The 22,171-nt window shown below is 35.7% G+C and overlaps 1 protein-coding gene across 9 annotated transcripts in view; it reads left to right on the top strand.

Annotated features, from left to right (window-relative positions):
* LOC106058811 (mucolipin-3-like) overlaps positions 1–22,171 on the top strand; it is a 44,531-nt gene that overhangs the window by 16,840 nt on the left and 5,520 nt on the right. For 6 of the 9 annotated variants that reach the window (XM_056028776.1, XM_056028773.1, XM_056028772.1 and 3 more), the window contains 13 exons: positions 6,438–6,573; positions 9,151–9,313; positions 9,629–9,820; positions 10,194–10,347; positions 10,925–11,021; positions 11,728–11,824; positions 13,173–13,278; positions 14,149–14,267; positions 15,036–15,185; positions 16,133–16,246; positions 16,752–16,874; positions 17,410–17,616; positions 19,625–19,782. In XM_056028776.1, the coding sequence (XP_055884751.1) occupies positions 6,438–6,573; positions 9,151–9,313; positions 9,629–9,820; positions 10,194–10,347; positions 10,925–11,021; positions 11,728–11,824; positions 13,173–13,278; positions 14,149–14,267; positions 15,036–15,185; positions 16,133–16,246; positions 16,752–16,874; positions 17,410–17,616; positions 19,625–19,782 (1,816 nt within the window). Of the gene's footprint in view, positions 1–59; positions 256–6,437; positions 6,574–9,150; positions 9,314–9,628; positions 9,821–10,193; positions 10,348–10,924; positions 11,022–11,727; positions 11,825–13,172; positions 13,279–14,148; positions 14,268–15,035; positions 15,186–16,132; positions 16,247–16,751; positions 16,875–17,409; positions 17,617–19,624; positions 19,783–21,768; positions 21,823–22,171 lie in introns of those variants that run through there. The other 3 variants (XM_056028774.1, XM_056028775.1, XM_056028777.1) reach the window with 2 other exon arrangements.

Raw genomic sequence — 22,171 nt, 5'->3', positions numbered from 1 at the left:
CTAGAATCAAAACGATGTGGTCCAGTTGTTCTCTGATAACTAGAGACTTGTTAGTGATGATAACCTGATTAACAGTTCGATACTCCCTTGATCAGTTGGGTCGGTAGGGTCTTGTGATATAACTCTTTTGTCTTGTTGTGTTTAGTCAGACTGGTCAGTGATTTCCTTGTATATTAGTGCGCGTGTGTGTGTGTTGAATGAATCACATCATTGGAATGACTCAACTTACCGGAACGACCCAATTGACGGAACAAGGTAATTAATGATAGAACACTTTTTTTTTTCCTCAGCGTATACACCCCCCCCCCCCCTCCCCAAGTTTTTTTTTTTTTTTTTTTTTTGTATCTTCTTGAAAAGAGATTTCCCATTGTTTTGAGTGTTGGGTCAAACACAAGCTTATAATGAAATGTTCTGTTGATCTAACACTAATCGACTGGCAGACCTCTTCTTGAAAAGAGATTTCCCATTGTTTTGAGTGTTGGGTCAAACACAAGCTTATAATGAAATGTTCTGTTGATCCAATTTGTTTACCAGTTGTTTTACCATTTAAAAAAAAGTTAATCCTTGGCGTATAGCGTTCGCCCACTTAACACTAATCGACTGGCAGACCTCTTCTTGAAGAGACATTTCCCATTGTTTTGAGTGTTGGGTCATACACAAGCTTATGATGAAATGTTCTGTTGATCTACCTTCTCTAGCCTGTGTTTATAGTAGCCACATGTCGCACTCAAGTCCAATTTGGTTACCAGTTGTTTTACCATTTAAATAACGTTAATCCCTGTCGTAAGCGTTCGCCCACTTGACACTAATCGACCAGCAGACCTCATGCCGTTTGTCTTACAGGCGTCATGCAGTTGTCTTGCTAGTTTCGTTTTGCGTCTTGAAGATTTCATGTATGTGACTCGGGTTGGTGTTTCGCAGGTTTCTCAATATCATGGGTTTCTTGTTTTGTCTTTTTATTGAACTCTAGTTGACTGCTACCCTGGAACGTCTGTTCTATTTTTTTTCCCTTAAGAAAATGGAGATTATATCGTCGTAGTCTAGAATTGTTATTAGCGATTCAATTTTACGCTGTACATTGAATTCTTTTCCTATTGTATCAAGTCACTAGTTCCATGTGTTGTTGATACCACTGAGTAGTCGAATCAAATTACACCAACGATTCTTTTGATTTAAAAAAAAAACATTCAGGAAGTGACGTGTCGTTTTGTTGTTCCCCATAGTTCTGTGCACTCTGAGCGATCGGCTTTCATAGAGGCGTGTTGGTGTCGCTTTTCATGGCTCATTTTTGTGTGTTTTGAACGTTAACTCTTTCTCTCCGTAATTATTTACCACATTCTAGTGGAATCAACGTTGGTATCGTCAGTTAGGAGAGAAAGAGTTAAAGAGTTAAGTCAAAAGTAAAGCACCCTTTTCACACGTGACGGCCTCTAGGGCTTAGATCATCGGTTTCTATGGCCGTCGGTTAACGAGGGTGCCCCGTGGCTAGCCCAACTACAAACCGCCTTTACTTTTACCAATTAATGTCAGGTACCCAGTGGAGTTAGCTGGACTCAAGTCTTCGTAGAGATTCTATCCCGAGATTCCTGGTTTGGAAGCCAAGCGTCTTACCATTAGTTCTAAAGAAGGTTTTCAAGACCGAGTTTTCTATGGTCTATGGTAGTTGGCACTGGGTTGATTTTGTGTGTCGAATAAAACACCTTCGTGAACTTGGTTAGTGTATGGCCATGACCTGTCGTCTGCATTGTGTCAGCGAGTGTATGGCCCATGACCTGTCGTCTGCATTGTTTTAGCGAGTGTATGGCCCATGACCTGTCGTCTGCATTGTGTCAGCGAGTGTATGGCCATGACCTGTCGTCTGCATTGTGTCAGCGAGTGTATGGCCATGACCTGTCGTCTGCATTGTGTCAGCGAGTGTATGGCCATGACCTGTCGTCTGCATTGTGTCAGCGAGTGTATGGCCATGACCTGTCGTCTGCATTGTGTCAGCGAGTGTATGGCCATGACCTGTCGTCTGTATTGTGTCAGCGAGTGTATGGCCCATGACTTGTCGTCTGTATTGTGTCAGCGAGTGTATGGCCATGACCTGTCGTCTGCATTGTGTCAGCGAGTGTATGGCCATGACCTGTCGTCTGCATTGTGTCAGCGAGTGTATGGCCATGACCTGTCGTCTGCATTGTGTCAGCGAGTGTATGGCCATGACCTGTCGTCTGCATTGTGTCAGCGAGTGTATGGCCATGACCTGTCGTCTGTATTGTGTCAGCGAGTGTATGGCCCATGACTTGTCGTCTGTATTGTGTCAGCGAGTGTATGGCCATGACCTGTCGTCTGCATTGTGTCAGCGAGTGTATGGCCATGACCTGTCGTCTGCATTGTCTCAGCGAGTGTATGGCCCATGACCTGTCGTCTGCATTGTGTCAGCGAGTGTATGGCCATTACCTGTCGTCTGCATTGTGTCAGCGAGTGTATGGCCCATGACTTGTCGTCTGCATTGTGTCAGCGAGTGTATGGCTATGACCTGTCGTCTGCATTGTGTCAGCGAGTGTATGGCCATGACCTGTCGTCTGTATTGTGTCAGCGAGTGTATGGCCCATGACTTGTCGTCTGCATTGTGTCAGCGAGTGTATGGCCCATGACCTGTCGTCTGCATTGTGTCAGCGAGTGTATGGCCATGACCTGTCGTCTGCATTGTGTCAGCGAGTGTATGGCCATGACCTGTCGTCTGCATTGTGTCAGCGAGTGTATGGCCATGACCTGTCGTCTGCATTGTGTCAGCGAGTGTATGGCCATGACCTGTCGTCTGCATTGTTTCAGCTTTCAGAACAACATCCGTAAATCTTCTGAGTTTATAAACTAGTTCTGGCTGTATGTAATGTTTACTTGAGATCTTAATTGCCAAAACGTATAGATGATCTATTAAAATTGCAACTTTCTTACATAGACTGTTTCTTAAAACATTGCGAATGATATCCCCATTTATAAACACTATATAGGGGTAATAACACATGATGCATGTATCGCGTGTGTATATCTATATTTCATTGGAATGTAGATGTATGTAGAAACACACAAGTGAAATAGTATCGTGAACATTGTCATAAAATACTTCTGATTTGGACAACTACACGACTTCCTATTCTGGTCTTTTGTCCTCCTCTTCAGCGTTCACTCCAAGTCTCTACAGCACCAACAATCTGCCACAATGTTACTCCTGGCTACATCAGAAACTCCACGCACACACACACTCGGTCGCATTCATGAACTACCCAATCATCAAGTCAACACCAGGAGGGTATACACACACATATATATACATACATTTAACATTGCTTATAAACTAGTATATTAACCACTGAACTGGAACTGTTACCATTCTAAATCTAAATTATTTTTTTTTAAATAAAGGTGATAAATTGTCAAAGCCGGGCATTGTTAGGCAATGTGTAATGAATAGCTCCTCCTTCGTGATCGAAGATTAGAACATTTCCTATGGACTCGAAGATGACTGTAAAGTACATTCCTCGCTTTAAAAAGCCGGCCGCATACGTGACAGGGTGAGTTTGGTCAGTTGCAGATAGGCCTGCTTCTGTCAGTTTTTTGTTGGTTCGGTGCTCTTTCACCCTGGCCACTCTTCTTGCTTCAAATCTTGAGACTCCATAGTCACAGCTTCACGCCATGAGAAGCGATCGAGAGCTAGTGCTTTCCAGCCGTGAATGTCGATATCGCATTCCTTGAAGGAGCTCTTGAGAGTGTCTTTGTAGTGCTTGTATTGGCCTCCCTGGGAGCGCTTTCATGCACACAACTCCCCGTACAGAAGTCGTTTGGGAAGGCGATTGTCTGGCATGCGGACTAAATGTCCCGCCCATCGAAGTTGGGACCTTTTTACTGTTGCATTGATACTGTTCATGTTGGACAGCTTTAAGATTTCTGTCTGGTATGTGGTCTGACCAACACACCTTATGGATACTCCTTAGACAGCGGTAGGTGGAAGGAGTTTAACTTTTTTGATGTGGCGGGAATATAAGGCCCAGCACTCTGATGCATATAAGAGTGATGAGAGAACTAAAGCACTGTAGTCTTTCAGTTTTGTGGATATGCTGAGTCCTCTCCGCTGCCAAACTTGTCCTTGAAGTCTGCCAAGAGCAGCACTGGCATGAGCAACAAGGAAGTCTAGCTCATCATCTAGGTTGTAATGTGTAATACAATGGATACAAATATATGATGCAACAAGTTTTCTATTATACAGAACACCTATGTCTATGTTTAGAGACTGTAAAGTATTTATTTCAAAGCTTTCTCTAACTAAAGATGTATTTATTGGCCAGCAAAGAATCTAAATTATCTTGTTTGGACTCTGTGGCCTGTTCCACTAAATCGTGCTTTTGTGTGTTAACAAAACTGGAGATAACTCATGTTTATTATGCATGTAGAGTTCTTTGTTGTGTCCCCTGATTAGATTTTGGTTTTAATAAAACTCCATTGCATGTATCTCAGTTTGTGACCAATTTACAATGTTTTTATCGGACATTTATCTGATGTTTTTTTTAAATACAAAACATGAGGCTAAATAGTCTTTTATATAGTAAAAACCTAACTTCAAAAGAGAAGCATTCCTACTGTTGTGTACCAAACATGAGGTTAATAAACATTCCAACTGCTATGTACCAAACATGAGGTAAATAAACATTCCTACTGCTGTGTACCAAACATGAGGTAAATAAACATTCCTACTGTTGTGTACCAAACATGAGGTTAATAAACATTCCTACTGTTGTGTACCAAACATGAGGTTAATAAACATTCCTACTGTTGTGTACCAAACATGAGGTTAATAAACATTCATTCTGTTGTGTACCAAACATGAGGTAAATAAACATTCCTTCTGTTGTGTACCAAACATGAGGTAAATAAACATTCCTTCTGTTGTGTACCAAACATGAGGTTAATAAACATTCCTTCTGTTGTGTACCAAACATGAGGTAAATAAACATTCCTTCTGTTGTGTACCAAACATGAGGTAAATAAACATTCCTTCTGTTGTGTACCAAACATGAGGTAAATAAACATTCCTACTGTTGTGTACCAAACATGAGGTTAATAAACATTCCTACTGTTGTGTACCAAACATGAGGTTAATAAACATTCATTCTGTTGTGTACCAAACATGAGGTAAATAAACATTCCTTCTGTTGTGTACCAAACATGAGGTTAATAAACATTCTTTCTATTGTGTATTGTGCAGATGGGGTGGGAAGAGGGGAGGTAACAATTATTTCATTGGCTGTTGAACATTGACTCAAAATCAGATATCAGTGCTGGGTTTTCATCAAATACAATTTTGCAATTTTTCTTAATCTTTGGACTCAGCTGCACTTTCTTCTATCTATAATATTAATTATTTTTTTTTGAACTGAACTTAATAAAAAACTTGGGTGTGTACTGCCCAATCTACCTCTTAGAAAACATCTGCTCTGAGTTTTAGGGATGCCTGAGTCCGAATGTGCAATCCACTCCCCTCCCCATGTAGTTTTGTTGCCGATTAAGGGATTCGCAGAGTGAATGTTTGGTTATTATTATATAATCATATCATTTCTCACTCATTTTTAATCAGCTTGAGAGTTTTAATGTTGGCGCCTCCTCAGCCTTTTAAATGATTGCTGCTATAGTGTTTAAGGAAAATCATTGTGAAAACAGATCATATGTTTATTTATCTGATATAAATGGGCACAACTTTTTTTTTGCTAAATGGTTTTGCTATCAATCTAAAATTGTTTTATTATAATCTACAACTGCCCAAAGATAAAAGCTAAAAAAAAAACTCTTTAAAAACTTGCTTCAAACTAGAATTCAGCTTTGATGACTTCTTATGATTTGATTGAATATCATTAAAACACTTTTTTTTATATTAACCAATAAAATTGAAGTATTTTCTTTGCCAGAGGTCAACAAAACTGTTTTGGTTCAAACATTTTTACTTGATATTATTTTTTTCGTCTTTGATTTTCTGTTTTTTAGTTGTGTTTTTTTTTAATGTTATCCTGCCTTACCCAACCACATTCAATTTTTATTGAGCCCTCTCCATTTAAGACAGTCACTTGAAACTTATGAAATAAATGGAATATATTTACATTTTTTGGGGTGGGGGGGGGCAATACCTAAAAAATTGAATAGTGCTGACATATCTTTTAAATTGTACCTAAAATCTTTTCTACAATAACTAATAGCCAAAAAAATGAATTCTTAATCTAATATATCTTTTGAACAACCCATAAATAAGTTATACAGTCACATTCTGATATATATGAACAAAAAATAAATAAATTATGAAATAATGTTCTGAAAAATCTTTTAAAAACTTCTTAAGTTTTTTTTACTAAACTAAAATGGATAAGTAAGGCAAGCACATTCTGATGTCTTTTAATTTCTTTTATTTACAGAAATGGACAACATGGCTGGACAAAACCGCAACTATGGCAGCTTCTCCTCGGAATCTGGGAACATTAATAATGATGAAGCCACTGGAGATGGCAACAATCCCATCATTCCACAGAGTCAAGACAGTAAACCAGCCAAGTAAATCTTTTCACTCTTTCTTTTCAGCCTGACTCTGAAAGCTAAACATGGACTGAAATTGACCCCTCTTTCTGGAAGTTACTAGTACTGTTAAACATGGACTGATATTGACCCCTCCTTCTGGGAGCTACTAGTACTGTTAAACATGGACTGATATTGACCCCCTCCTTCTGGGAGCTACTAGTATTGTTAAACATGGACTGATATTGACCCCCTCCTTCTGGGAGCTACTAGTATTGTTAAACATGGACTGATATTGACCCCCTCCTTCTGGAAGCTACTAGTATTGTTAAACATGGACTGATATTGACCCCTCCTTCTGGGAGCTACTAGTATTGTTAAACATGGACTGATATTGACCCCTCTTTCTGGGAGCTACTAGTATTGTTAAACATGGACTGATAGTGACCCCTCCTTCTGAGAGCTACTAGTATTTGTTAAACATGGACTGATAGTGACCCCTCTATCTGGGAGCTACTAGTATTGTTAAACATGGACTGATATTGACCCCTCTTTCTGGAAGCTACTAGTATTGTTAAACATGGACTGATATTGACCCCCTCCTTCTGGAAGCTACTAGTATTGTTAAACATGGACTGATAGTGACCCCTCTTTCTGGGAGCTACTAGTATTGTTAAACATGGACTGATATTGACCCCTCCTTCTGGAAGCTACTAGTATTGTTAAACATGGACTGATATTGACCCCTCCTTCTGGAAGCTACTAGTATTGTTAAACATGGACTGATAGTGACCCCTCTTTCTGGAAGCTACTAGTATTGTTAAACATGGACTGATATTGACCCCTCCTTCTGGAAGCTACTAGTATTGTTAAACATGGACTGATATTGACCCCTCTTTCTGGGAGCTACTAGTATTGTTAAACATGGACTGATATTGACCCCTCCTTCTGGAAGCTACTAGTATTGTTAAACATGGACTGATATTGACCCCCTCCTTCTGGGAGCTACTAGTATTGTTAAACATGGACTGATATTGACCCCTCCTTCTGGAAGCTACTAGTATTGTTAAACATGGACTAATAGTGACCCCTCTTTCTGGGAGATAATAGTATTATTAAGCAGACCCCTTTCCCCCATATTCACTAAATGTTCAGTGTTATTTATGTATGGTTTGTCTAGTTTGTTTGGTAAACCAAGTTGTAGGATTAAAATCCAATTTCACTTTGTTTTCTGGGGGGTTTTTTGCTATGAAATGAATGAACTGTTTGTTTTGGCATTTGGATCTCACATTTATTTGTGCAGGGTTAGGGTTAAGTCTGTTTTTTTGTTGTTGTTAACAACTTTCACTTTTTTTTTTTGTTTCTTAATCATTAACTAAATTAGGAACCTACATGTTATACATTTTTAATGTACAATTATGAATCAGGGGTCTTGAGGCGTATCTGTTAGTGCTTGTGTTTCAGATTTTAAAAAATAAAATCTTGTCCTAATCGATCTTTAATGATAAGTTTGCTAAAGCTCTTGTATCTAATTGGTAAGTGGCTAAGTAAAGTTTCATGTATATTACTTGCGAAGTGCCTTTATAAAGTTGTATGTATATTACTTGCGAAGTGCCTTTATAAAGTTGTATGTATATTACTTGCGAAGTGCCTTTATAAAGTTGTATGTATATTACTTGCAAAGAGCCTTTATAAAGTTGTATGTATATTACTTGCGAAGTGCCTTTATAAAGTTGTATGTATATTACTTGCGAAGTGCCTTTATAAAGTTGTATGTATATTACTTGCGAAGTGCCTTTATAAAGTTTCATGTATATTACTTGCGAAGTGCCTTTATAAAGTTTCATGTATATTACTTGCGAAGTGCCTTTATAAAGTTTCATGTATATTACTTGCGAAGTGCCTTTATAAAGTTGTATGTATATTACTTGCGAAGTGCCTTTATAAAGTTTCATGTATATTACTTGCGAAGTGCCTTTATAAAGTTGTATGTATATTACTTGCGAAGTGCCTTTATAAAGTTTCATGTATATTACTTGCGAAGTGCCTTTATAAAGTCGTATGTATATTACTTGCGAAGTGCCTTTATAAAGTTTCATGTATATTACTTGCGAAGTGCCTTTATAAAGTTGTATGTATATTACTTGCGAAGTGCCTTTATAAAGTTTCATGTATATTACTTGCGAAGTGCCTTTATAAAGTTGTATGTATATTACTTGCGAAGTGCCTTTATAAAGTTTCATGTATATTACTTGCGAAGTGCCTTTATAAAGTTGTATGTATATTACTTGCGAAGTGCCTTTATAAAGTTGTATGTATATTACTTGCGAAGTGCCTTTATAAAGTTGTATGTATATTACTTGTGAAGTGCCTTTATAAAGTTGTATGTATATTACTTGCGAAGTGCCTTTATAAAGTTTCATGTATATTACTTGCGAAGTGCCTTTATAAAGTTGTATGTATATTACTTGCGAAGTGCCTTTATAAAGTTTCATGTATATTACTTGCGAAGTGCCTTTATAAAGTTGTATGTATATTACTTGCGAAGTGCCTTTATAAAGTTTCATGTATATTACTTGCGAAGTGCCTTTATAAAGTTGTATGTATATTACTCAGGCTAGCACGTCAGAAGTCCTACTACACGCCATCTATGGTGGATGATCTGCGGAAGAGAAACAAGCTGTACTTTCTGGATCCAATAACCAAATTGAGAAATTTTCATGGGTTTCCATGGAAACTGACCCTGCAGATCATCAAATTAGTTCTGATTACAGCGCAGGTGAAGATTTTTTTTTCTTTTTTTACTTAAAATCTCGAACTTGTGTTGGTGTTAGACTTATTTTAGAAGTTTGAGGTTTGTCTAAAGTGAATGATGTGGTTTAACTGAGCTAGTTTGGGAGCAAGCTTTATACTTTAGTTGGTGTGGGGAGAAAATCTCTCTGACTGCAAGTTTTTTTTATATTTTTATTATGGTTGAACTGCTTAGGATTAGTTTAAAACTTGATTTGATGATTGTGACTCACAGAGGCTTTTGAAAATGTTATCAATTTCTTGGCAGCATGGTTTGAAAATTAAAACTGCTTGAAATGTTTAGGTGATCATTTTTGGAGGCCAGAGGGAGAACATCGTGGAATACTTTGAACGCAGTGAACTGACCTACAGGCACTTACTACTGAAGGAATGGGGACCAGCTTATGAGACATTACCTTACCCCCCAGCTTCAGGGGAGTATGCTGTTTATTCCATGTCTGAATTGTTCAGTCATATGAACTATGTCATGGAACAGGTGAGTTCATAATTAGTATATGTGTATATATTATATTTATATATATTAGTATACATAAACTCATAGTTGGCCCCTCTAGGTCAGACATTGTCCACTCTTAAGTCACACCTAATTTCATTCACTACAGTGACCTTTAATGTCAATCATATACACATTATGCCTTGTTCATTTTGTTAAACAAAAAGTTGTGCATTAGTGTATGAGTGACTAAATTATCCAGAGTTTCATATAAAAAAAACAGTTACACATAAACTCGTAGTTGGCCCCTCTAGGTCAGACATTGTCCACACTAAGTCGCACCTAAATTACATGCACTACAGCGACATTGAATGCTAAAAATGAATATGATATACTTATATATATATTATTTCAGTACTATAAGTTACCCGAGAAGTCACTGGCCACTGTTACGCTGAATAGAGACAAGCAGACCCACAGACCTTATCCTATCGAACTATGCTTCAGGGCGAACTCTTTTGTGGAGTATGATAATGGAAGTTATATTGTGTCTGCGGATGTCATGCATAGTAAGTCACCGTGTTTTAGTATATCACTTCAGGATGGCTGCCTGGTCATGCTGTTTGTGCGCTGGACTGTCGTTTGGATTTAACGATGGTCCTGGGTTCAAACCCTGCCTGCTCCCATCCCCTGTCATCCTGTGGGAGTTGTGAACTAGGAAGTAAATTATCTTCAACTCTGAAGGAACATCCGAAACATGTAAACATTTTACAAAACAATACGTTTTCTAAATCCATTTAAAGAAGTGATAGTTTTCTCAATAAGTAAAATTTTTTTTTGTTCATCAAAATAAAAAATTTTATTTTGTGATTGTACATTTAATTGAACATGACAAATTTCCAAATCCTTCCTTTTATAATAAAAAAACTTTAAAACTGTCGAAAATGCTTCTAGCAGAATGCTGCTTCTCCAGTTAACTATAAGTATTTAATGTTGCTTTTACCATATTGGCTGTTCTGTTTTAACAACCTGAGTTGATAGATATACTAATAATCTATTGCTTTAACATCTAACAATAAAATTATCTAAACCTACATTGTATTTCCACTATATGTTTTTTAAAAAGCCTTTTTTTGATAATTTTAGATTGTACCTATGTGGCACCTACTGGCAAACCAGGAAATGAAACATATGATATTCGTGGCGATCTGAAACGTCAAAATTTTACAGTGCCCTTTAATAGGTGAGCTAATAATTAGCTTTTCTATTCAGAAGTATAGTTATACAAAGCCAGGAAGTAAAAGTCTTTATTCAGACTGGATATAGCTATTTTTGAAAATAGCGTTATGCTTTTTTTTTTAAATAGCATTATGCTCTTAGGGTTCACTGGCTGTTTACTTTTACATGTTTTTTCAGCGACATCGCAATAGCCTAGGCCTTTTTTTGTTTTATTTTAATAGAATAATTTGAAATTTTGAATAGCAATTTTCTGAGTATTAACTAAACAAATTAACCAGACAATAGACAAATATGATAAAAACAAGTATGATATATTAGTATGAAGTGACAGATGAAAAAGTCTTATAACCTTTGACCCACACAGCCTTTTGCATGGTGAAGAACGTAAACAATGCTGTCGTCTAGTTTACTGTTTCCCCCAAGCAAACACTCACTTGATTAGTTACTGGCCATGGTGTTCTCTACTAGCTAGTTGTCTAATTCAGTGGTTCCCACACTTTTCCCTTAAAGGAACAATACGCACATTCTGACATTTGATTATTTTTTTTAGAGAGATTAATTCACGTGGTGGCCTACTAGTTAATTATTATAGTAGTCTATGGAATACCCATTCAGGTCTCTCAGAACACAAGGGTCCCGTAGAACATAGTTTGGGAAACACTGTGATGATATTAACTCTGTCGTCTTTTGACTTTCTTGTTCTTGTGCAGGACGCTGAGTCTGAGTTTGAAGTTTTACATTCGGACTTTCCACTTGAACCTTTTGGAGACTCACTATGGACCTACATGTTACAACATGTCAATACAGGTGATTTGATATTTTGTCAAGTGTTTCTGTTGATAGCTATTAAGAACATGTCATTACAGCTTTGGCGGCTTTGTAAGGACAAGTTCTAGTTGATAAGATACTTAAATTTCTATTTTAAAATAATTTCTTCAACAAAAAGAGGGTTACTACATATATAACTTAGTGTTGCCTCCAGAGTATTGAAAAAAATTTGGCCTACAAAATTATGAGTTTGTAAAAAGACATACTACTAAGTATTGGCATTACAGTATTTTATGCTGATATATTCCTCAGTAAAATCTGCTGTGAGAGGTTTGTATTTATATCTAAAACTCGGTGCTCTCAATTTCAAACACTGCATCCTCAGACAAATATGAAATACTACTAGAGTCAAAAGACATGTAAAAGTTCTTTTTTTTTTGTCATTGTTTCATATACATGTGGAATCATCCAAGCTGATAATCATTTTTAAAGATTGAATCTTTCTATACTGCCTTTACAACTTTTTTTGCACACATTTCCTGACAGTAATGCAATTTAATGGTCAAGAAGAATTTAGAGACTTATTTAATGTTTAAATACAAATTGTGACCGAAATCACATGCAATTAATGGCAATGACTTAGGTTCTGAAGATTAAGGATGAGTGAAGTGTTTCACGACTATGCAAAACCTAGTTGCTACCTGTAAATTTTTGACATCTCCTGCAGACAAAGTCTATAAAGTTTTCTTTTTGTCTTCTGCGCCTGTCTTCAATAAGGACTTTTCTGTGGGTCTCACATGTGTGCAACACAGCCTTTGAGAGAGCTCTCCAACTGTCTCTTTCAGAAGCCATCTGCTGCCAACTACTTTCCTCTAAATGTCGCCAGCGTTGATCTTTATAGCACCAAAGATCACCTTTAGCACGCATTTGTCTCTCATGCAGGATAAATCTTCGACCCAGCACAGCTGTCAAATGGTAATTAGTGCTTCAATGCTTTTCACACCAGCCTCCAACAGAACAGTTATTTGTGATGTAGTCTTGCCATCGTATGCCCATTATGAAACGAAGGCACCTTTGACGGAAGCAATCAAGGAGCCTTGAATATCCTAGAAGTACTGACACTCCAAAAAAAAGCAAAACAATTGAACATTGAAATATGCTCCTCTAACAGTGTGTGGAAATATTTAAACTCCAATACAAATATTTTTAAGAAGATAAAATTTTAACACATATAATCATGAAAATACTTACACATTGTTGTAAACTTAACAATATGATTAAATGTACTTTTTCTTGACATTGTAAGTTTTGACCTTTTGTATTTGAATATACAGCACTGATGTACACAATTTTATCAAACATTGCTTTTGTTTCCCCTACTTTTCAGATCCTGTACACTAACAGTGAACGCAGTGGGCAGATTGTCATTGATATGAATACTTCCCCGCAAGAGATAGAATGTGAAGGGAAGATCATGTCCCCTGAGGCTCAGTGTAAGTGACTAATTAAATTAAGGTGGAAATGTGGATACAATATAGTCTTAACCCTAGATAAGTTACCCCTTTTAATTTTGACTAATTAAAAAAATGTGATTAACCACATTCCACAGAGATATATAATTTGCTGAAATATGTAACATTTGAAAAACTTATTAAAAAACAGGAATTCTCATTCTCATAGCCTGGGTTTAAGTAGAAGCAGTACATATCTAGTATTCTAAAAACATACAGTTGGACAAAACACATTTTAAATATTATATAGGACATGCACAGCAGCAGTACATTTTAGCAGGTGTAGACATTTTTTAAATAAATAAAATAAAATAAAATAGTTGTTTGATTTATCTCAATTGTAAGAATATTTACAGTAATCATTCGATTCAGCCTAATGTTGCTTGGTAGTTAGTTGTTTTTTGTTTTGTTTGTACTTAAATTATTTTGCTTTTTTGTCACAGTTCTTTATCCATGTTAGTTCTGTACTCATTAGTTCTTTTTTGTCCATATTAATTCTTTTTTGTCCATATTAATTCTTTATTCATCAGTTCTTTATTCATTTTGCTGTTTGATTTTTTAAATGTTTATTTGAACATATCTTATCTTACAAAATACAGACGTTACTTCAAAAAAGAAGATGATTACGTCCTACGTGTCTCCCTTGGTCATTCTAGTCATGTATGGTAATCAATGACTTAAAATCTGGCAAGTTGCGGGTTTTCCTTGCTGGCTCAGACAACCCATTCCATGCTCTAATAGCACTAACATACGGTCACGTGAAAATTGAAAACTGATCTGATTGCAATTACAATGACATGTTAAACTTTTGTTTGAGACCTAAGTTGTTATGCGGTTGTTTGTTCTTTTCAGATGAAACAGACAACATGAAGGTGAAGGTCATCGCCTTTGATGGTGTGGTGATAGTCATTTGTTGCCTGTCCTCCATCCTGTGCTCCAGGTCTCTCAAGAGAGCCAACAATTTGCGTAAGGTCAGAGGTCACAATGAAAACCCAACTATCAATTAAGAATTTAGTTTAAGCCTTCCAAGGCTAAGTCATACTTAACAGAGTAAAAAATGAACACCACTGACCTATGTCTTCATTTCTACTGAGTATTCAGTTTGTTTTAATTATACCATCTTACAATTGATTTGATTGCTGATAAATAAAAAAACCAAATACCTTTACCAGGGCCGGCCTTAGATCATTGGAGGCCCCTAGGCAAAGTAAATTTGGTGGCCCCTGATGAAATTTAAAATAAAAAGAAACAGAGAAAAAATAATTATGCAATTTGTTAAAACCCTTCCCTTCTTTATCTAAATCGTCAAATAACTGAAATTCATATTTTGCAATTTCCGTAGTAGAGCCAGAGTTTGATTAGTAGTCATAGTGCTCTACAATGTTTGAGATTTGATCCAAGCTTCGCAACTTTCTCCCTAAAATTTTTATTTAGTCCTGTGTGAGACCTCACCAATTGGAGGCACTGGCTGCCTGCCTAGTTTGCCTTGGCCTAAAGCCGGCCCCTGCTTTTACATTTTCCAGAAATAGACTAACGAAATTTTTTGTTGTTATTAGACTTAATATTGCCTTTGTAACTCAGATATGCTAATATAGTAGTTTTGATGTCCAGATTTTCCTTAATTACATACAATTTTACATGTTTATCTGTTGTTTCTTTTTCCTGCTTTCTTTTTTTTTTTTTTTTTTTTGGTTCAAATTTATTTTGCCAGACTGACTAATTTGAATTTACATTTTCAGGACACAGCCACTTTTTTTAAGCTTCACAAAGGGAAGCTATTCAGTTTTTCTAATCACATGGAGTACATCAACATGTGGTACATCCTCATCATCTGTAACGACGTCCTGACAGTCATTGGATCATCTTTCAAGATCCAGCTGGAGACTAGGGTAAGTATTTGACTTCCATTTCGTAGTTGGCATGCATTCATCCTTCTCAGAGTTCTTATTCTATACACTAATAATAATAATAATAATAATAATCTTTATTGTCCGTATGGAAATTTGCACGATTTGTGCATTACACCAAACAAAAAAACATTATAACTATAAGAAACCAAAGTGTACATTCACACCAGACGCACTCATAATTTACATGTGACAAAGTTTATATCAGATTGTTTCTATTTAATGATTTGATTGCCAGGGGAACAAAAGAGTGTTTGTGTCTGTTTGTCTTTTGCTATCGGTGTCTTCTATCTCTTTTGTGATGGTAAAATCACAAAATCCTGACACAAAGGGTGATTCTTTATTTCGAGAATCTTGTTAGTTTTTTTATAAATGTTTGTCTCAAGCAGCTGCCCAAATGGGGTTTGTTTTTTTGCCAAGGAGAAATGTGTATAAGTGCTCTTTCTTTTGGAGTCCTCTTAGAACATGGTAAAGGTTGCCTGGATTAGCCACAAAAAAACATTCGCTTAATAGAGTAGAGTGGTCTCCAAATAAATAGCATCAATAGATTGGCACATGACAATGCATAGGTTATAATTATTATTTTTTTTTAAAGGGAATATCTGTAAATTATGAAATAATTAACCAAATTAACATGATGATTACATTTTTAATATAAAATAATTTTTGCATTCATTGTTCTTATCAGATATAATTTTTTTACAATTTAGATAATCTAATAAAATACATTAGCAAAAAAACAAACATTATAATTATTGTTTCCGTGTAATGTCAGTAGTCTCAGTAGTCTCAAATCATTTTCTAAAGAAAAAATACAGAAAAAAAACATTGAGTAGATGTATATGTTGTTTCCTCTAATTTCATTATTTGAAAAAATAATGAGGGCCAACTGAATTTGAGTCCTTCATTTTTCCATGTTTTTTGTTCAGGTATTTTCAGTAACCTCAGAAAACTATGAGGTCTGCAGTGTGCTTTTGGGAGGAGGAGTGTTTCTGACATTTGTTGGCATCTTGAGGTATCTGGGTTTCTTCAAGTCTTACAATGTGAGTGCAGTGTATTTGACAAACTTTTTTTTTTAACATAAATCCTTAAGTGTGAAACCTCTACTTTATTACAAGAAGGTGTGCACATTTTTTGTCTCTAGAAAACATGTTATAACTCATCCATCTTGATGTTTTAAACAAATTTTTTTTATAAAAATACTTTTCACTGAGCTTTTGATGGTACAAAGCACACTCCTGACATAAAAAATTAATCACATAGCCTCTTTTACTTAATATTGCAATGTAAGATGTAAGCCATTGCAATGACAAACAGTGTGTATTGGGTGTCATGTTGTAGATCTTATATTCTAATTTAAAGAGTATGAATTTCAATCACACTATTGTAATATATTGAGATATTAATGAAAAGATAGACTCTAGGAATCCTATTAGTTGAAATTACTACCAATCATTATGAAGTACTGATAAACATGCATGACTAAGTTTTTCAGACTAATTTAATGCCATTGTTGCTAATCTAGACATTTTCTGTATGTATCTTCAGGTGTTAATTCTGACGTTAAAAACTTCCTTTCCACACGTTCTAAGATTCCTGGTGTGTGCCATCTGCCTGTACACTGGATTTTTATTCTGTGGGTGGGTCGTCTTCTCCCCCTACCACATTAAGGTAATTGTTTAGAGAGTATTGATCTTTTAGAATATTTGTTCTTATTTGATATACAGCAGCTGTTTAGAGAGTATAAAGCTTTAGAACATTTGTTCTTATTTGATGTGCAACAGCTGTTTAGAGAGTTTAGATCTTTTAGAACACATCTTATTTGATATGCAGCAGCTGTTTAGAGAGTATAAAGCTTTATAAAATGTTTTCTTATTTGATATGCAACAGCTGTTTAGAGAGTAGAGATCTTGTAGAATATTAGCTGTTGATTGACCTTGAAGTAATGGCTACAAAGTAATAGACTTATCAGAACACTAATTCTTTTTTGACTTATAATACCTGGTTAGAGATTAAAGATTTGTCAGAACATTAGTTATTTTTTTACTTGAAAAGAATGGCTAGATATCATAGAAATGCTATAATATTCAGACACTTGTATTAAACATTTTAATTCAGAGAAATCATTTATAATTATGTTTTATAATTTTGAATACATATTAAAATATTATTTATCTGCTGACCACTGCAATTTTGTATATGGCAGTTTCGTAAGCTGAGCACAGCATCTGAATGTTTGTTTGCCCTGGTCAATGGGGACGACATGTTTGTAACCTTCTCGGCACTGTCCAACAACAGTGACACCATCTGGTACTTCCATAGAGTCTACCTCTATGTCTTCATAGCTCTCTTCATCTACGTTGTCATCAGTGTCTTCATTGCTGTCATCATGGAAAACTATGAAAATTTGAAGGTAAATATTACTCTAAACCTGTGTATTGGTGAGCCTAGTTTTCTGTTTTGTCTGTGGCATTTTGAGAGATCATCTTTTCACTTTGCAACTTCTGATGTGACTAAAATTACCAATTCTTAATACACAACTATGGTCACAGGTTGGGCATCTGTAATCACCAGACATTGTTGAACTTTTACCCCCTTTTTTTCTACTTTTGGTTTGTATGCCATCTGCAATCGCTCTCCACCTGGTTCTATCCAGTAGCTTTTGTTCCTAACTGTTGGTGTCGATTTTGAAGAGCTTCATGTCCCGTTTGCATACATCAGTGTAACTTAAAAGTGAGCACCTTAATTTAATGGAGCCCAATTCGTTTATTGTAAGCTTCTTTGATAAATCTATCATACATTCATGTTTTTTTTAGCTTTATTGTTAACTTTGTGTATCTTTGACATTTATTATTACACCTTTTTCTGTGGCATTTTTACGTCTCGAGAGACGATCTTTTCCCTTTGCAACTTCTTGTGTGACTAAAGAGGCCAATCCTTGATATGCCTTTATTATTACACCTTGACATTGTTACTTTAACTCTTAAGTATTAAATGCCTATTTTTTCCCTTTTGTTCATTGCTGCCACTTTTTTTAAACCGGTATTTAGCAAACATTTTTTCATGATTCTATAATGTTTAACCCCACTAGATCTTAGTCCTCTATGCCAGAGTTCCTAAGGACCACACCACCCTTTTCTTAGTGTCTTTCTAGATTCTTTTTATTAAAATTGAAGATTCTTCTTAATAGAGCTCTCATTCTCTTTTTCAATTGAAGCTAAAATGTTCTTCTTAATAAAAAATGTTGACTCCTGAGTGTTTAAATAAAGAAAACGTATTGGATTTTAGGCTTATTACAAGGCTTATTTAAGCTTATTATTATTATTATATCTACCATTAACATACCTGTTTCATGTTTATTGTGAATGTCTATAAATTCTTCATGTAAAATCACACCAATTTAATATACATTTATTCATGCAAGCATTTGCCAATGCTAATAATGATTGAATAATCATGATGTTGGATATTTTTTAGATGCTGTCTCTTTTTTTTTCCATTTAAAGAAATAAATTATGGCTTTTATATAGCGCTACTTTCATGCTTATAGCATGCTCAGAGCGCTTTGCTCCAATCTCAGTTGTAGACCAGTGTGGGGAGGGGGTATCTAGGAGAAGATTTTTCTGTGCTGCCTTCAGGCGCACAGTAAATACAACTCTACCCGAGTCGGGTGTCGAACCTCATGCCCCCTTCATAGGTAGCCAAGCCAAGATCCAGCGCACTTAGCCTCTCGACCACGCTTTATCTGCAAGTACCCAAAAATAGTTGTAGTGGCATAGCGATATTTTGTAAAAATCGGTAGAGGGATCTGGTGCAGTTAATATAAGTTTCATTCTTTCTTCCCTTCGGCCATTTGTAATCATACAAGTTCTTACAAGCCTGAATTAGTCTCATCAAAAATATTTTTATAGGTCAGCTCTCTGCATTTTTTTAAAGATATATTTATACTGCTTTAAAAAATCTACTGTACTTGACCTATAAAGGCACATTCTTCGTTCCATATGCTAGGACAAATTTTTACAAATGCTCCTTCTTCCCTAGGGCTATTAGAGCATGGAACAGGTTGCCTGAGCCAGCCAGGAAAACCAGTGACTTGGCAGAATTTAAGTCATTGGTTAACATGCATGACTAAATGCATGACCCGTTTGACATAATCTTTTTGAAGTAATGTCTTCATTATGTAACATAAGATTTAAATTTTAGCACTAGAAAGTCAGCTGTATGATGGTCTCATATACAGACACAGCCTGCTTAATTAGACTCACTCTGACCTCTGATGTAGAAACTTATGTCTTTGCTTTGAACACATAAAACTTTAGTTGATTATAAATGTTTTTTCTTAATTCAATCCTAAATTCAACTATTGTGGAATAGGTTTATAATTGATTATAAACTTGACAATATTCTATCTTTTATTTTAGCACTACTATGAGGCTGGCTTCCCTGATACTGAAGTGCAGGCTTTTATTAAAGAGGATGGAGAGATGTCAATGAAGGAGGTATTCAGGCATGTACAGAGAGGGGGACGGTGGCATAATTGGTTCTTCTGTATATTTCCTTGTTTTGGATGTCTACGAAGGTAAGTTTAGTTTGAAGTAAATTCATTGCCATATTTTCTAAACTCAAAGTGAAAGACATTTGTTTTGAAAGTCTTAATATTATATTGTTCTGAAACAGCCTAATATTGTTTTGTTTTTTTATTTACAAAATAATTCTCGCCCCCTCCCCACCCCTGACAAATGAGGCATACAAATGTCTCTAAAAAGTAGGGAATGGGAATTCAATGTCACAACAAGAGATTTTGTATGAAGGGGCAGGGAGACATGGTGGCTTAGTGGTAAAGCACTTGGCTTCTGAACCTTTGGTCCTGGGTTTGAATCCTGGTGAAGACTTGGATTTTTAATTTCGGAATATTTGGAAACCTTTTGAGTCCACCCAGCTGTAATGGGTACCTGACACTAGTCGGGGAAAAGTAAAGGCGGTAGGCTTTGTGCTAGCCACATAACACCCTTGTTAACTGTGGGCCACTAAAAACAGATGACCTTTACATCATCTGCCTTATAGATCGCAAAGTCTGAAAGGGGAACTATGGCAGATGTTGGATTATGTTTCTAGTTAACCAATAAACACAGCACCAAATCAAATTTATATGCAGTGTACAGCTCTAACCTCAGTTCAGCACAGGAATATTCAATTCTTCTATCCTAAATGTTTATTTAATTCATTAACAGTTGCAGCCACATAATCATTTCTGTATTTGAAATCTTTGTTTTATTCAGTCAATGCTTTGTTCAAGTTACTAAAAAAAAATGTGTTTTTCTGACTAAAAGAAGTATTTTAAACTAAACTAGAATGGGTGGGATGGCTGAGTGGTTAAGTGCTTGGCTTCCAAAACCTGGGGTCATGGGTTAGAATCTCTGTGAAGACTGTGATTTTGAATTTCTGGATTTTTAGGGTGACATTAAGTCCATCCGACTCTAATGGGTACCTGACTTTAGTTGGGTAAAATAAAGGCAGTTGGTTGTTGTGTAAGCCACGACACCCTGTTTGTTAACCATTGGCCTATATAGAAATGAAAAGGTTATTTACCTGAGCATCATAACCATTGCATGAATGCACATGCTAACTTCTCACATAGTTCACAATTCTTCTTCTTCATATTTTGTTTTGTGTCAAATAGAAACAAAAAGTTTAGAATATTGTGTTGTGATGTCAATGTTTTGACTTTCTGAATGGAAGAATTCAAAAGTTGGGTTAGATTGATGGCAGTGATGAATCAAACTGGCTTACATATGGATTGTAGAGGATCTACACAAATTATGTTTAGAGACCTGGGTTGAAAAACCAGTAGGAGTTTTGAGACGTAGGCTGTAGCACTAGCAGGGAGTTTGAAATGGATTATGTTGTCATTCTTGAAATTGTTAATTAATGAATGGTCTGTAAATTAATGTGAAGTGATATTTTGTTCTAATTAGTGTTCCTAGAAAATCATTTTTTAAAATCATTTTTCTACATTTTGAAATTGAGAATCTAAATGTTTTACAGTTAGTCAATTCATTTACAATTTTTTATTTCTTTTGTGGCACGTTACTGTCTCAACATCTCTGGACAACTTTTCTATTACATCTTTGAATTTAAATTAAACAAATTAGCAGACATTAGATCTATGTGGTGATTTTTTTCTTTCTAACTTCTTGTCTGAGTACTTTTCTCAGCATTTTTTTTTTCAAATGTTACATTTGGTCCATTAAAAAAAACCATTGATTTATTTTTTTTCTTTTTTTTTGATAAATTCATTCAGTTTAATCATTGGGGGTCATGGGTTTGAATCTCGTTGAAGACTGAGATTTTGAGTTTCAGTATTTGTAGTGCGCACTGAGTCCACTCAACTCAAATGGGTACCTGACTTTATGCTGGCCACATGACACCCTGTTGTTAACCATTGGTCAAAGAAACAGATGATCTGCCCTATAGATTGCAAAGTCTGAAAGGGCAGCTTTTTTTTTTTATTTACAATAAAGTTAACATGTGTTTTTATCAGTCGGTGTACTCTGTTTTATTTCAGCCGCAAAGTTCCTTACAAACAATTTGATACTGAACGTGAAATATAATCCTCAGGGTATAGTGTCTCAATCAAATAACCCTTTTTTTTTTTTTTTTGGTTTTGTCCTAATTTCTATGTGTCCACATTGTGTGGATATTCCTTAAAATTTGTTTCCCTGGTGTTTAACTCTTTCTCTCCTAACCGACGATACCAGCGTTGATTGCATCAGAATGTGGTAAATAATTACGGAGAGAAAGAGTTAAACGAAAAAAAGTTAATTTTTCATTTTGTCCCATCTTTTTTTTTTAAGTTGTTTACTTCTCCAATTTATATTTTCAAACGTCTTTTCATTTTATCTTGACACTGACCATATATGTTACCGTTTGATTATAGATCTTTAGAGAGAAAAAACACACAGCTTATT

The sequence above is a fragment of the Biomphalaria glabrata genome, chromosome 5, assembly GCF_947242115.1.
Source record: "Biomphalaria glabrata chromosome 5, xgBioGlab47.1, whole genome shotgun sequence".
Lineage (NCBI taxonomy): Eukaryota > Metazoa > Mollusca > Gastropoda > Planorbidae > Biomphalaria > Biomphalaria glabrata.
Note: the sequence above shows the minus strand (reverse complement) of the source record. Positions and strands in the feature narration are given on the sequence as shown.